This window comes from Schistocerca cancellata, chromosome 1 (genome assembly GCF_023864275.1).
Source record: "Schistocerca cancellata isolate TAMUIC-IGC-003103 chromosome 1, iqSchCanc2.1, whole genome shotgun sequence".
Lineage (NCBI taxonomy): Eukaryota > Metazoa > Arthropoda > Insecta > Orthoptera > Acrididae > Schistocerca > Schistocerca cancellata.
This window is the reverse complement of record NC_064626.1, coordinates 880,274,066-880,290,740: the sequence shown is the minus strand read 5'-3', so window position 1 is coordinate 880,290,740 and position 16,675 is coordinate 880,274,066. Positions and strand designations below refer to the sequence as shown.

General features: G+C 42.6%; 1 protein-coding gene across 1 annotated transcript in view; it reads left to right on the top strand.

Moving 5' to 3' along the window:
- LOC126190480 (GATOR complex protein NPRL2-like) overlaps positions 1-16,675 on the top strand; it is a 103,437-nt gene that overhangs the window by 70,841 nt on the left and 15,921 nt on the right. Inside the window, exon 6 of the mRNA XM_049931024.1 lies at positions 13,744-13,841. Within this exon, the coding sequence (XP_049786981.1) occupies positions 13,744-13,841 (98 nt within the window). The remainder of the gene's footprint in view (positions 1-13,743; positions 13,842-16,675) is intronic.

The window sequence follows — 16,675 nt, the reverse complement described above, 5'->3', positions numbered from 1 at the left end:
CTCACTAGACTTTATTGCACTCATCTACAAAATGTGTCTTCTTCACAACAAAAACCATTACATTGTCACATAAAATTTTTCATCCAACAACCCCAACAAAAGGAACTTCGTTTCTGTTCTGTTGGCGTAAACTGCAGCAGAGAACATGATGGTTAAGCAAGCAATAGGAGATGATGATGGTTATGACGATGAAGAACACTACTGTATCAAAGGCTGTTGATTTCTGTAATGTTACAAAAGAGAAGATGAATGTCAGCACTATTTTATCAGAGAGCCCTTCCCTATATGACTTAGTTGCCGTTCTCAAACAGTTAGATGCAACAGCATACCAAGTTTATGAAGCAGGGGAGAGGTTTCTTGTAACATTCTACATCTACTTCATAGACTTCTACATGGACACTCTGCAAATCACATTAAGTGCCTGGTAGAGGGTTCATTGAAGCACATTCACAATTCTCTGTCATTCCAATCTTGTATAGTGCACGGAAAGAATGAACACCTATATCTTTCTGTGGTTGGTGATTGGAATTTCGTGAGAAGATTCCTCTGCAATGAAAAACACCTTTGTTTTAATGATGTCCATTCCAAATCCTGTATCATTTCAGTGACACTCGCTCCCCTATTTTGTGATAATATGAAATGTGCTGTCCTTCTTTGAACTTTTTCGATGTACTCCGTCAGTCCTATCTGGTAAGGATCCCACACCGCACAGCAGTATAGTAGAAGAGGGTGGACAAGCGTAGTGTAGGCAGTCTCCTTAGTAGATCTGTTACATTTTCTAAGTGTACTGCCAATAAAGCACACAGTCTTTGGTTAGCCTTCCCCACAGCATTTTATGTCTGTTCCTTCCAATTTAAGTGGTTTGTATTTGTAATTCCTAAGTATTTAGTTGAACTCATGGCCTTTTGATTTGACTGATTTATCAGGTAACCAAAGTTTAATGGATTATTTTTAGCACTCGTGTTGATGACCTCACACTTTTTGTTACTTACGGTCAATTGCCAATTTTCACACCATACAGATATCTTTTCTAAATCATTTTGCAATCTGTTTTGATCTTCTCATTACTTTACTAGTCGATAAATGACAGCGTCATCTGCAAACAACCTAAGACGGCTGCTCATATTGTCTCCCAAATCGTTTATATAGATAAGGAACAGCAAAGGGCCTATAACACTATCTTTGGGAATGCCAGAAATCACTCCTATTTTACTCGATGACTTTCTGTCAATTACTACAAACTGTGACCTCTCTGACAGGAAATCATGAATCCAGTCACATAACTGACAATATTCCATAGGCATGCAATTTCACTGCAAGCCACTTGTGTGGTACAGGGTCAGAAGCCTTCCGGAAACCCAGAAATATTGAATCAATTTGAAGTCCCATATCGATAGCACTCAACATTTTGTGCAAGTCAAGAGCTAGTTGTGTTTCCCAAGAACGTTGTTTTCTAAGTCCGTGTTGACTGTGTGTCCATTGGCAATTTTCTTGTAGGTAACTCATAATGTTTGAACACAGTATATGTTCCAAAATATGTGCTGCATATTGATGTTAATGATATGGGCCTGTAATTTAATGGATTACTCCTACAACCTTTCTTGAATATTGGTGTGACCTGTGCAACTTTCCAGTCTTTGAGTACAGATCTTTCGTCGAGTGAACGGTTGTACATTATTGTTAAGTATGGAGCTATTGCATTAGCATACTCTGAAAGGAACCTAACTGGTATACAGTCTGGACCAGAAGACTTACTTTTATTAAGTTGCTTCACTACTGTGAGGATATCTACTTCTACATTACTCATGGTGGCAGTTGTTCTTGATTCGAATTCTGGAATATTTACTTTGGCTTCTTTGGTGAAGGAATTTCGGAAGGCTGTGTTTAGTAACTCTGCTTTGGCAGCACTGTCTTTGATAGTATCTCAATTACTATCACACAAAGAAGGCATTGATTGTGTCTTGCTGCTAGTATACTTCACATACAACCAGAATTGCTTTGGATTTTCTGCCAGGTTTCAAAACAAACAAAGTTTCATTGTGTAAACTATTATAAGCATCTCACACTGAAGGCTGTGCTGAATTTAGAGTTTCTGTAGAAGACAACCAATATTGGAGATTTTGTGTCTGTTTAAATTTGGCATGTTTTGTTGTTTCTGCAACAGTCTTCTGGCCCGTTTTGTGTACCAAGGAGGATCAGCTCCATCGTTTGCTAATTTATTTGGTATAAATCTCTCAGTTGCTGCCGATAATATTTATTTGGATTCAGGCCACATCTGGGGTCTACACTTATCTTGTTAGTTTGGAGGGAGTGGAGATTGTCTCTCAGGAAGGTGTCAAATGAATTTTTAGCTGCTTTTTTGAATAGGTATATTTTTTGTTTATTTTTGGAGCATTTGGGGGCTACAACATTCAATCTCGCTATGACAATGCTGTGTTTACTAATCCCTGTATCCATTTTGATGCTTGTTATTAACTCTGGATTAATTACTGCTAAGAGATCAAGTGTGTTTTCACAACCGTGTACTATACACGTGGGATCATGAATTAACTGCTCGAAATAATTTTCAGTGGTAGAGATATGAATAGACATACAATAAACGATGTTCTCTGTTGACAATTCTCTACAGCTGTGGCAAAACTTAAATTCCACCTTGCAAAACTGACACATACTCAAGATATCACCTGGTATCATTCTTTTAGTACCTACCAACAAGTGCAGAAATGGATGAGTAATGAAAAGATTCCATCTGTTTGGGGCTGAATGCTAACAAGAGGATGAGTGATTCCCATAACAACAATTAAAAGCAACCACGATACAAAACCTGAGTTTATGCCATTTTTACATGGTCTTAAGGCTCCTATAAATGATTAAACGGTTTCTCAAACATCACTAGTTTCTCAAATTAACTCACAGCGTGTGGCTCTGTTTGATGTAGATATAGATGTAGATTGTTTGTCAAATGTAGACTGTTTTTGGTGTATTTGAGAGAAATTTTGATTCAAGGTTAATTTGACAAGATGTTGGACATTCTTTGTGTTGATGTATTGCCAATCATTTTTATGATAAAGAGATTCTAGAGGTGAAAACAAAAGTTGCCAAAATGGTAAAGAGGTTGCTTAATCAATATAGCATGCACAACATAAAAGTGGGAGTGCAATAAAATTTAAAAAAAAATACAAGTTCTCCATTTCTTCCATGCATCATGCACAGACTGTTGCAGTGTGGTAATGAATTTTCACTAGATTTTCATGTTTATATTTACCTCTCAATTTCAACCATTCCCTGGACCAGAATCTTATTTCCTTTTTCTTCCTTATACAGTGCTGAAGTCAATGCGAGAAATGCTTTGTCTGCATTGGTAGCCATTCCCACTAAGGGACCCCCTGCGGGTCCGGGGATTAGAATAGGCCCGAGGTATTCCTGCCTGTCGTAAGAGGCGACTAAAAGGAGTCCATCCCCCTCACGGGGGTAGTTAGCGCCTGCATCCGGAGACGGATGGTTCCACGACCTATAATTGTGGTCTTTTTGGTTTTTCACTTCTCGTTTCTTCCTTCCTTTTGTTGGTTCCTTTCTTTGCTCTTCTCCACCTCACTGTCTTCCTTGCCCTTTCCCTTGACTTCTCCTTGCCTTCTCATTGCCTTCTTCTCCTTGCCTTCTCCTTGCCTTCTCTGGTCTCTGCCTCGGCGTTTGAGACAGTCTGTCCTCTTTCTCCCTCTCTCTCTTCTTTTTCCTCTTCTTCCTTCCTCCCTGTGCGTGCCTGAAGGCCGACCCATGCGTTCGCACGCGTAGCCGGTGACGGGGTAACGCGTAATTCCCCGCCCTGGGTAGACATGTAAGGCATGCGCGTACCCCCTGGTAAAGGCCAGGCCCGGGGAGGGGTGATTGCCTGAGCTGATACCTTCTGACCATGCCGATTGGTCCCTCCGTCTGTTTCTCGGGAGGTGTGACCTGAGGTGTAAATATTCACCTAAGGCGGGAGTGCCCTCTGAGAGGGTCCCCACAAGGAAGGAGCGCGCCATCGGAGACGCTGGCAATCATGGGGGATTCCTCCGCAATGGATTCTACTCCATCTCTCTCGACTTCTGCCCAAAAACGGAAACGTGCCCAGCCACCAGTGACAAAAGTACTACCGCGTGCCCCACAGTTCCTCGTCGTTTCTCGATCTGAGGACGGAAAGGATTTTTCCTCTGTCAACCCTTTCGTTATCCAGAAGGGCGTAGATGCCATAGCCGGATCTGTCAAATCTTGTACCAGGTTGCGTAACGGTACCTTATTACTAGAAACTGAGAGTGCCTTTCAGGCACAAAAACTGCTTCGGGCCACACTCCTGTACACGTTCCCTGTCCGGGTGGAGGCCCATCGAACTTTGAATTCGTCTCGTGGTGTAGTCTATACTAGCTCCCTCGACGGATTGACTGACGAGGAGCTTCAATCTTTCCTCGCTGAGCAGGGCGTGCCGGCTGTCCATAGGGTCATGAAAAAGGTCAACAATGACCTTGTACCGACCCGGACACTTTTCTTGACCTTCGATAGTGTTAAGCTGCCATCGCGCATCGAGGCGGGCTACGAGGTTATTTCTGTTCGCCCCTATGTCCCGACACCTACGCGCTGCTACCAGTGTCAGCGTTTCAGTCACACTCGACAGTCTTGTTCCAATGCGGCTAAATGTGTCGCTTGTGGCAGGGATGCCCATGAGGGTGACTGTCCACCTCCGTCTCCTCGTTGTGTGAAATGTCAGGGTGACCATGCCGCATCCTCCCGCGACTGTCCTGTCTATAAGGAAGAACGCTGTATCCAAGAAATTCGGGTCAAAGAGAAAGTGTCCACCTCGGCTGCTCGCAAGCTATTGGCTAGTAGGAAGCCCACGCTGCTCCCAGCGGGGAAATACAGTACTGTCCTCGCCTCTCCTCGGACTACCAGGGAGGTAGCAACCCAGACATGCGATCTGACCTTCAGCACCACGGTCGTCCGTTCGGCCAGTACTAAGATCGCGCGGTCGACGTCTCCTCTTCCTCCCATCACCCCACAGACACCAGCCCCTTCATCAGCTTCTGCTAAGACGAAGACCCCGAAGTCAGATGCACGGGCCTTCAAGAAGGAACCATCCCGTGCAGACTTCCTACGTACCTCGACCTCCCAGCCTTCGACCGGTACTTTCACCAAACGTCCTTCCAAAAAGGCTCATAGGAAGCACAGTTCTCCTTCTCCGCCACGGCGCATTTCTTCTCCTGCGCCACCCAGCGGTTGAGCCCCAGGCCGTCATCCGTTTCGCCTGGCCGCACCGCTGGTAACCGTACATCTGGCCGTTCACCGGCGGAGGAAGCTCCCCCTCCCGGCCATCCTCCCGAGATGGCCGATGAACCTATAGACCCAATGGACGATGACTGTCCGCCTACTGATAGCGGCTGCAGTGCTCGCTTGAAGCCAGGCCCTCAGCGGCCTTCGAGGTGACCCCTTCTATCATCTTCCTTTTCTTACGATGGCACTTATTCACTGGAATATTCGCAGCATTCGCTCCAACCGAGAGGACTTGAAGTTGCTGCTCCGCTTGCACCGTCCGCTCGTCGTAGCCCTCCAGGAAACGAAGCTACGCCCATGCGATCACATTGCCTTGGCACACTACACCTCTGTGCGTTTTGACCTACCCCCTGTGGTAGGTATCCCAGCTCATGGAGGGGTTATGTTGCTGGTCCGGGATGATATTTACTACGATCCCATCACGTTGCACACCGGCCTGCAGGCAGTTGCCATCCGCATTACTCTCCCCACTTTTACGTTTTTCTTTTGTACCGTTTACACTCCATCGTCATCTGCCGTTACCAGGGCAGACATGATGCAACTTATTGCTCAGCTACCTGCACCATTTTTGTTAACTGGAGACTTCAATGCCCACCATCCCCTTTGGGGCTCTCCAGCATCCTGCCCGAGGGGCTCCTTGTTAGCAGACCTTTTCAACCAGCTCAATCTTGTCTGCCTCAATACTGGCGCCCCTACTTTTCTTTCGGACACATCTAACACCTATTCCCATTTAGACCTCTCTATATGTACTCCCCAACTTGCACGCCAGTTTGAGTGGTATGCACTTTCTGATACATATTCGAGCGACCACTTCCCGTGTGTTATCCATCTCCTGCAGCATACCCCCTTTCCGTGCTCCTCTCGTTGGACCATCTCCAAGGCAGACTGGGGGCTCTTCTCTTCCAGGGCGACCTTTCAGGATCAAACCTTCACAAGCTGCGATCGTCAGGTCGCACACCTCACGGAAGTCATTCTCGCTGCTGCTGAATATTCCATCCCTCACCCTACTTCTTCTCCACGTCGCGTACCGGTCCCCTGGTGGACCGCAGCATGTAGAGACGCTTTACGTGCTCGTCGACGTGCTTTACGCACATTTAAACGCCACCCTACAGTGGCGAATTGTATCAATTATAAACGATTATGTGCTCAGTGTCGTCGTATTATCAAAGAAAGCAAGAAAGCCAGCTGGGCTGCTTTCACAAGCACCTTCAACAGTTTTACTCCTCCTTCTGTTGTCTGGGGTAGCCTGCGCCGGCTATCTGGCACTAAGGTCCACTCACCAGTTTCTGGCTTGAAGGTCGCGAATGACGTCCTTGTGGTCCCTGAGGCTGTCTCCAATGCCTTCGGCTGCTTTTTCGCAGAGGTTTCGAGCTCCGCTCATTACCACCCTGCCTTCCTCCCCCGCAAACAGGCAGAGGAGGCTAGGCCACCTAACTTCCGCTCCTCGAATTGTGAAAGTTATAATGCCCCATTCACCATGCGGGAACTCGAAAACGCACTTGGCCGATCACAGTCCTCCGCTCCAGGGCCTGATTCTATTCATATTCAGATGCTGAAGAACCTTTCTCCTGCGGGTAAAGGTTTTCTTCTTCGTACATACAATCGCATCTGGATTGAGGGACATGTTCCCGCATGCTGGCGCGAGTCTATTGTTGTCCCGATTCCTAAGCCGGGGAAGGACAAGCACTTGCCTTCCAGTTATCGACCTATCTCGCTTACCAGCTGTGTCTGTAAAGTGATGGAGCGAATGGTTAACTCTCGATTGGTTTGGCTGCTCGAGCCTCGACGCCTACTTACCAATGTACAATGTGGATTTCGTAGGCGCCGCTCTGCTGTTGACCATCTGGTTACCTTGTCGACCTTCATTATGAATAACTTCTTGCGGAAGCGCCTGACCGCGGCTGTGTTCTTTGATTTGGAGAAGGCTTACGACACCTGTTGGAGGGCGGGCATTCTCCGCACCATGCATACATGGGGCCTTTGCGGTCGCCTCCCTCTTTTTATTCGTTCCTTTTTAATGGATCGACAGTTCAGGGTACGTGTGGGTTCTGTCCTGTCCGACACCTTTCGCCAGGAGAATGGGGTGCCACAGGGCTCAGTTTTGAGCGTCGCTCTCTTCGCCATCGCGATCAATCCAATAATGGATTGCCTCCCAGCTGATGTATCAGGCTCCCTTTTCGTGGACGATTTGACCATCTATTGCAGCGCGCAGTGTACATGTGTCCTGGAGCACTGTCTTCAGCGTTCTCTTGACCGTCTTTACTCCTGGAGTGTCGCCAATGGCTTCCGTTTTTCTGCCGAGAAGACGGTCTGTATTAACTTCTGGCGCTACAAAGAGTTTCTCCCACCGTCCTTACAACTCGGTCCCGTTGCTCTCCCAGTCGTGGAGACAACCAAATTTTTAGGCCTTACATTTGACAGGAAACTTAGCTGGTCTCCACATGTGTCATATTTGGCCGCCCGTTGTACCCGTTCTTTAAATGTCCTCCGTGTTCTCAGTGGTATGTCGTGGGGAGCGGATCGAACCGTCCTACTTCGTCTATATCGGTCGATCGTCCGCTCCAAGCTGGATTATGGGAGCTTCGTATACTCCTCTGCACGGCCATCCATCTTACGCCGCCTCAACTCCATACAACATCGGGGTTTACGACTTGCGATCGGAGCATTTTATACTAGTCCCGTAGAGAGTCTTCATGCTGACGCTGGCGAATTGCCACTCACCTACCGGCGCGATATACTGCTTTGTCGGTATGCCTGTCGGCTACTGTCAATGCCCGACCATCCGTCTTATCGTTCCTTTTTTGACGACTCTCTTGACCGTCAATACGGGTTGTATGTCTCTGCCCTGCTACCCCCTGGAGTTCGCTTTCGTCACCTCCTTCAACACCTTAATTTTTCACTCCCTGCAACCTTTCGAGTGGGCGAGAGCCACACGCCACCTTGGCTCCAGGCTCAGGTCCGCGTTCACCTTGACCTCAGCTCGCTCCCAAAAGAGGTTACCCCCGGTTCGGTCTACCACTCCCGTTTTTTGGAACTTCGTTCGAAGTTCATCAACATGACTTTCATTTATACAGATGGTTCTAAGACCAATGACGGGGTCGGGTGTTCCTTTATTGTCGGGGCACAAAGTTTCAAATACCGACTCCATGGCCATTGTTCGGTCTTCACAGCTGAGCTCTTTGCCCTCTACCAGGCTGTTCTTTACATCTGCCGCCACCGACATTCTGCTTATGTCATCTGCTCCGATTCCCTGAGCGCCATCCCGAGCCTCAGTGGTACCCGGTTCACCCTTTCGTACACCGGATCCAACGCTCTCTTCAGCAGCTGGTGGACGTCGGTTCTCCGGTTAGCTTTATGTGGGTTCCTGGCCATGTCGGTATCCCTGGGAACGAAGCTGCAGATGCCGCGGCCAAGGCTGCGGTCCTCCAGCCTCGGACAGCTTCTTGTTGTGTCCCTTCATCCGATTTTAGCAGGGTCATTTGTCGGCACATTTTATCGCTGTGGCATGCCGATTAGGCTGCACTTACAGACAACAAGCTTCGGGCCTTAAAACCTCTTCCCGTGGCTTGGACGTCCTCCTCACGCCCTTCTCAGCGGGAGGAGGTAGTTTTGGCCCGGTTAAGAATCAGACACTGCCGGCCGGTTCAGCCATCGCCATCTGCTGACGGCTGCGCCGGCGCTGTTCTGCCCATGTGGGCACTTGCTGATGGTTAGACACATTTTAATGTCCTGTCCTAGATCTTAACCTGCCAAGTACTTTCGATGCCATTTTAGCGGATGACCCACGAGCAGCTGCTCGTGTTCTTAGTTTTATCAATTTGACAAACCTCGCTAAGGACATTTGATGATGCTGTTTTTTAATCCTATGCCTGTCAGTCTCTCTTTTATCGTGTTTTCCCTTTTAGTTGTTGTTGTCAACTTGTGCCTCGCGGTGCATTCTTAGAGTAGTCAGGGCGCTAATGACCATTGAAGTTGTGCGCCCTAAAACCACAAAAAAAAAAAAAAAAAAAAAAAAATTCCCACTAAGGTCAAAATACATGACAGCTGCTTCAAAAGTGAGGGTAAAGTTGACAGACTTTATTGGTACATTGGTATGCTTGTTTGACAAACCTGCAGATGGGAGACAAAAATTTGATAAACATGTTTAATGATGTGCAGGGGCTTTTAGCTGAACTGAGCATATAACTGAGGGCAGGGACAGGGGTTGTTTTTGTTGTTGTTGTTGTTGTTGTTGTTGTTGTTGTTAAACACTGATGTTTAGAGGCGCCTGCTGTGGCGCAGTCATATACGTCAATGCTTAGGAAGTGTGAGATGTGTTTCAGTGGTTGCTGCTGCTGCCATACCGAACTTGTTCTGACACTCAAAATCATGCAACTTAGCATCTCTGCTATATGGTGAGTACATCTACATTGCATCTACATGGTTACTCTGCAATTCACACTTAAGTGCCTGGCAGAGGGTTCATCGAACCATTTTCATACTACTTCTCTATCATTCCACTCTCGAATGGCATGTGGGGAAAAAGGAACACCAAAATCTTTCCGTTTGAGCTCTGATTTCTCTTATTTTATTATGATGATCATTTCTCCCTACATAGGTGGGTGTCAACAAAATATTTTCGCATTCGGAAGAGAAAGTCGGTGATTGAAATTTTGTAAATAGATCTCGCCACAAAGAAAACCGCCTTTGTTTCAGTGACTGCCACCCAATAACACGAAACGAGCTGCCCGTCTTTGCACTTTTTCGATGTCCTCCGTCAATCCTACCTGGTAAGGATCCCACATTGTGCAGCAATATTTCAGCAGACGATAGACAAATGTGATGTAGGCTGTCTCTTTAGTGGGTTTGTCACATCTTCTAAGCGTTCTGCCAACAAAGTGCAGTCTTTGTTTCAACTTCCCCACAATGTTATCTGTGTGTTCTTTCCAATTAAGTTACTCGTAATTGTAATTCCTAGGTATTTAGTCGAATTGACAGCCCTTAGATTTGTGTGATTTATCTTATACCCAAAATTTATCTGTTTTCTTTTAGTACCCATGTGGATCGCCTCACACTTTTCTTTGTTTAGTGCCAATTGCCACTTTTCGCACCATACAGAAATTCTCTCTAGATCATTTTGTAATTGGAATTGACCGTCTGATGATTTTACTAGATGGTAAATAACAGCATCATCTGAAAACAATCTAAGGGGGCTGCTCAGATTATCACCTAGATCGTTTTTAAGTAAATCAGGAACAGGAAAGGACCTACGGCACTGCCTTGCGGAACACCAGATATCACTTCTGTTCTACTTATTGATTTTCTGTCTATCACTATGAACTGTGACCTCTCTGAGAGGAAATCATGAATCTAGTCACACAACTGAGACGATACTCCATATGCACGCAATTTGATTAATAGTTGATTGTGTGGAACTGTATCAAAAAAAGACTTCTGGAAATCTAGGAATGTGGAATCAATCTGAGAACCTTTGTCGACAGCGCTCATTGCTTCATGGTAAGAAAGAGCTAGCTGTGCTGCACAAGAAAAATATTTTCTGTATCCGTGTTGGTTATGTATCAATAAGTCATTTTCTTCAAGGTGATTCATAATGTTAGAGTACAGTATATGCTCCAAAATCCTACTGGAAATTGAGGTCAGTGATATGGGTCTGTAATTCGGGTCTGTAATTCAGTGGGTTACTCCTATTTCCTTTCTTGAATATTGGTGTGACCTGAGCTACTTTCCAGTCCTTAGGAACAGAGCTTTCGTCAAGTGAGTGGTTTTATATGACTGCTAAGAAAGGCGCTATTGTGTCTGCATACTCCGAAAGGAATCTGATAGGTATACCATCTCGATTGGAAGACTTACCTTTCTTAAGTGATTTGAGTTGTTTCACAACACCTAAGATATCTACTACTTTTATGTCACTCAAGCTAACAGCTGTTCTGGTTTCAAATTCTGGAATATTTACTTCATCTTCTTTCATGAAAGAATTATGGAAAACTATTTAGTAACTCCACTTTAGTGGCACCATCATCGGTAACATTTCTGTCGCTATCATGCACTGTCGGTATTGACTGTTTTTTGCCACTGGTGTACTTTACATATGACCGGAATCTCTTCGGGGTTCTCTACCATATTCTGAGACAATGTTTCATTGTGGAAACTATTAAAAGCATCTCGCATTGATGTACGTACAAAATTTCAAGCTTTGGTGAAACTTAGCCAGTCTTGGGGATTTTGGGTTCTTCTGAATTTGGCATGTTTTTTTCGTTGCTTCTGCAGCAGTGTTCTGACGTGTTTTGTGTACCATGGTGGATCAGTCCCGTCTCTTATTAACTTATGCGGTATGAATCTATCTATCGCTGTCAATACTGTATCCTTGAATTTGAACAATATCTGGTCTACATTTACATAATTAGCTTGGAAGGAATGGAGACTCTCTCTTAGGAAGGCATCATGTGAATTTTTATATGCTGTTATATTTTGCATGTATTTTTAGTAGTTTTGGTTGATATGGTTTTGAACCTTGCTACAATGACCTTGTGTTCACTAATCCCTGTATCTGTCATGACACTCTCTATTAGATCAGGATTATTTGTGGCTAAGAGGTCAAGTGTGTTTTCACAACCATTTACAATTCGTGTGGGCTCATGAACTTTCATTTTCATAATATTGCTACATTCAATCATGGGTTTTCCATTGTTTAATATTTTGTGTAACTGTATAGACTATGTAATGTTCTCAGCTATCAAAATGTAATTGTATTTTCATTGTGTTTGGTGTTATTATTTTGACCTGTTACACAGTTTGAGTTAATGAGGGAATGAATGAGACGTGTATGTGAAATAGAAATTATGAGTAACGAAGTGTGAGTGAGTGTGAGAATCTGATTGGGCAACCCCAATGTAAGTCATACACATTGGGAAAAATGTGAATTGTAAAGCAGCCAGTTTTCAGTATTTTAGAAAAGTAAAACTTACTTTCATCCATCAGATTATTAAAGATGGGATAAATTTGTTTTTCTTTTCTTTTTGGGATTGTATTTTTATGGAATTTTATCTAAATGTACTATGTAATGGGAATTGGTCTAAGCAGGGAGAGTACTGGGTATATGAATCAAAATAGAAAAATGTTGTGGTTTTTGATCAATCAGAGAAGAGGTCTTTCATGCACTCTGGTACGGGGAGACAAATTTTACATGTGAGGTGGGAGGCGTCGATGCTTAGCTCTTGTGATAATAGGCCGTGTCGCCTGGAGCTCCATGTAATTTTGTTAAATATGAGTAATAGTGAATTTCTGAAAATTGTGTTGTAACAGAAAAGATTGAATGTAGGTGACATTTGGGATATTTCCTACTTTTTTGTGAGAAGTGAAACTTTCTTCCAGAGGGTAGCAATTCTGCATTGAGTGCTGTATAGTCAGTGAACTTTGTAATTCACAATGTGACATTTTGCATAGTATTTGAGTGAGTATTCAGAAACTGTTAACCATCATGTGTATTTAAAGACTGTTTATTGACCAACGAAAAGTGCTGGTTGTTCAGTATCAGGTCCAAGTAGGAACCTTAAACTGGCTACTAGAGAGATTATGCTGTACTTGTGACATATTTAGTACAAGCCGTGTTCACTTTATTTATTTATTTATTTATTTATTTATTTACTTATTTTTCATTTCTGCTACTTGATACTGTGAAGGACTTGGTAGCAAATATGTATACAGAAAAATGGCACTATAGAAAAGAAGTTTTCCACTTTCTTCATTTAGTAGTTACAGCCATACCTGGTAAATTTAACTAATTATCCACTTTGTCAACACTGTATTGTTGCTGATTTTTTATAGCTTTTCTCAGCTGAAGAACATTATACATCAGTGGAGGGTAAGCCATATTGTTTTAAGATTTGACTAAAGTTGAGTGCTATCTAAGTGAATGGAAAGGCAGAACAATAAACCACACCACCACACTGTGGCCATGCTCTTAGAAGTGTTGCACAGTTCAAATTATAGTGCTAAAACGTGCACTTCTTGCATTTTCCCAAGTTGTACAACTAGAATTTTAATGCTAAAACTTGCACTTTATGCTCTCTCTCTCTCTCTCTCTCTCTCTCTCTCTCTCTCTCTCTCTCTCTCTCTCTCTCTCTCTCTCGCCTCTCACAAGTAAGTTAACACACATTCCTTCAGGTCAAAAAGCTTTGAATTATACACTATCGTCAACTTAAACAAATCTGAATGTTTTGTAAGGTCCTAAGGTCTAATGTACCTGCTAACGGGACTAACATGAGTAGGTTCAGTTTGTTGACTCACTATCTCCATATGACTGCAACAAGTGTAAGTGAATAAGCTGAAATTTTTGAATTTAGTTTCTTATGTTATATTTGCTGTTTTTAGTAATTTCTTAAATCAGGCTTGTTTATTTACACTAATAATAAATCTTCAATTTTTTGTTCTGATTCATTTCAGGTCCTTCCATACATTGACGGGTTTAATCATGTTGCTAAAATTGCAGCTGAAGCAGATGTGGAGAACAATCTTGTTAAGGCATGTGTTCAAAATTTGGTGTAAGTAACTTTATTCAGAGTTCTGAATCATCGCAGGACTTGGAACATTTTGTTGGAGAATGATATACAGGAAATGAAATTAGAAATAACGCATCACTTATGAAGACTTTGCAGATGGTCCTTACAATAAAATGATACTGTATTTACTGCCTCTTCCTTGTCTCATTGAACTTGCAGCTCCATCATTTAAGACCTGTAACCTTAGTGCCCTCCAGTCCAAGAGTTACCCGCAAAACTGAGAATTGAGTACTGTATGGTGGTAATGGTGATGATTACGTAAAACAGGCACTGATGACTTAATGGTTTTGCAGTAAGGAGTACCTCACAGGTTTTTCAAACTGTGGTATCTTTGTGTAGATCTATATTATGGTAACCACTGTCTTGTTGTTACACTCACATTCTGATATACTAGTTCATTGTTATCCTTGGCACATGTTAGACTTAGATTGCATGGAGTGGAGAAACATTCTTGTCATAAGTACCAATTAGGTAATTGCATTTGGTTATTGCTGTATTTGTTTATCCCAGATAGTAACCAATTACATAATGTAGTGGTAATGTGGAAATCTTTATCAGTACTGCAAACATTCAAGGAAGATAGTTCGTTAATGTGTAAATAGTTTTAGCACGTATTTGAAAAACTGTAAGATACTTTATGCTCTGTAAAAAAAAAATAAAAAATAAAAATAATATATATATAGTTATAATAGAAGGAAACATTCCACGAAGGACCTGCCAGCATATATATATATATATATATATATATATATATATATATATATATATATATATATATATATATATATATATATATATAAGTTATAATAGAAGGAAACATTCCATGAAGGAAAAATATACCTAAAAACAAAGATGATGTGACTTACTAAATGAAAGTGCTGGCAGGTCGACAGACACACAAATGAACACAAACATACATACAAAATTCAAGCTTTCGCAACAAACTGTTGCCTCATCAGGAAAGAGGGAAGGAGAGGGAAAGACGAAAGGATGTGGGTTTTAAGGGAGAGGGTAAGGAGTCATTCCAGTCCCGGGAGCGGAAAGACTTACCTTATGGGGAAAAAAGGACGGGTATACATTCGCACACACACACACACACATATCCATCCACACATATCCATCCACATATGTGTGGATGGATATGTGTGTGTGTGTGTGTGTGTGTGTGCGCGAGTGTATACCCGTTCTTTTTTCCCCATAAGGTAAGTCTTTCCGCTCCCGGGACTGGAATGACTCCTTACCCTCTCCCTTAAAACCCACATCCTTTCGTCTTTCCCTCTCCTTCCCTCTTTCCTGATGAGGTAACAGTTTGTTGCGAAAGCTTGAACTTTGTGTGTATGTTTGTGTTCGTTTGTGTGTCTGTCGACCTGCCAGCACTTTCATTTGGTAAGTCACATCATCTTTGTTTATTTATATATATATATATATATTTTGCCTCGTCAGGAAAGAGGGAAGGAGAAGGAAAGACAAAAGGATATGGGTTTTAAGGGAGAGGGTAAGGAGTCATTCCAATCCCGGGAGCGGAAAGACTTACCTTAGGGGGAAAAAAGGACAGGTATACACTCGCGCGCACACACACACATATCCATCCGCATATATTTAAATATATTTTTCCCACGTGGGATGTTTCCCTCTATTATATATATGTTACAGAATTATTCAAATCGTGTATCTCTGACAGGAGACAGTGTGGCATCCCAAAAAGCTCCATCTCAGGGCCCTTATTTTTCTTGAGTGTGTTAAAGACCTATCATCAGTAATATTACCACACACAAAGTTTGTTTTGTTTGCAGATGGCACACTCATTTCAATAAATAACAAATCAAGTATTTTGTAAAAATATCAGTTCATGAAATTTGTAACTAACCTTCGTAAAGACACAATGTATGCATTTCAGAACTTCGGAAGTGTAACATACATCTAAAATATGACTACAGACATGTAGAAGACACTGACAGTGTTAAATTCTTCAGTTAGAATTTCACAATAAATTAAACTGATAGAAGTGTACAACAGATTTGCTGTAGACCTAAACAATATTTTTTCCTTTTCCCTTTTTCTTTTTTTAAAATTGAGATGTTGTTAGACATAGATGACATATAAGTAAACATACTAGCATACTTCAGTTACTTTCATTTGGTAATGTCATGCAGGTTCATATTTTGGGGTGACTCATCAATTCATGCTAAAGTTTTAAAACTCCAAAAGTATATGAATTAAAGTATTTTCTGTAGAGACCTGTTCTAGGAACTGGGGATGATAGTTACTGCTTACCAGTAAATTAATTTATTCAGTTTAAGAGCAACCTAAAGGATTTATTGCTGGATAACATGTTCTACATCTTTGAGGATTCCTTCACTGTGGATCTAGGGAACAGGAAGTATATCTAACCCACTCTATTCATAGAACTGAATAAAAGTTTGAGAAGCCATAACTGTATTTACTGTGTGTGAAAAGGCTCATCAATGGAATGTTTATGGAGATACAGGCTTTGCAGAGGCTTCTCTTGAGTAGTCTTGGAGCCCCCCCCCCCCTCCCCCCCCTCGAGTATACTTCCTCATTAATGCTTTTTCTTACTAATCAGTTTCAATTATACTGAGGTTTACAAATCAACAGTAAAAACCACACAGATAATTTTCATGTACACTTTTCTTTGTTTGGTTGTGTTCTAAGTTTATTTTTATATTCTTTTGGAAACATTGCAGAGGGCTTCAGTACGCCTCCATCACACATAAAATATAATCTGAGGATTCCTGCAAATTTAAATAATTAAATGAAGAAGGAATGAAGTACATTTCTTGTTAGTAGCAGCTACA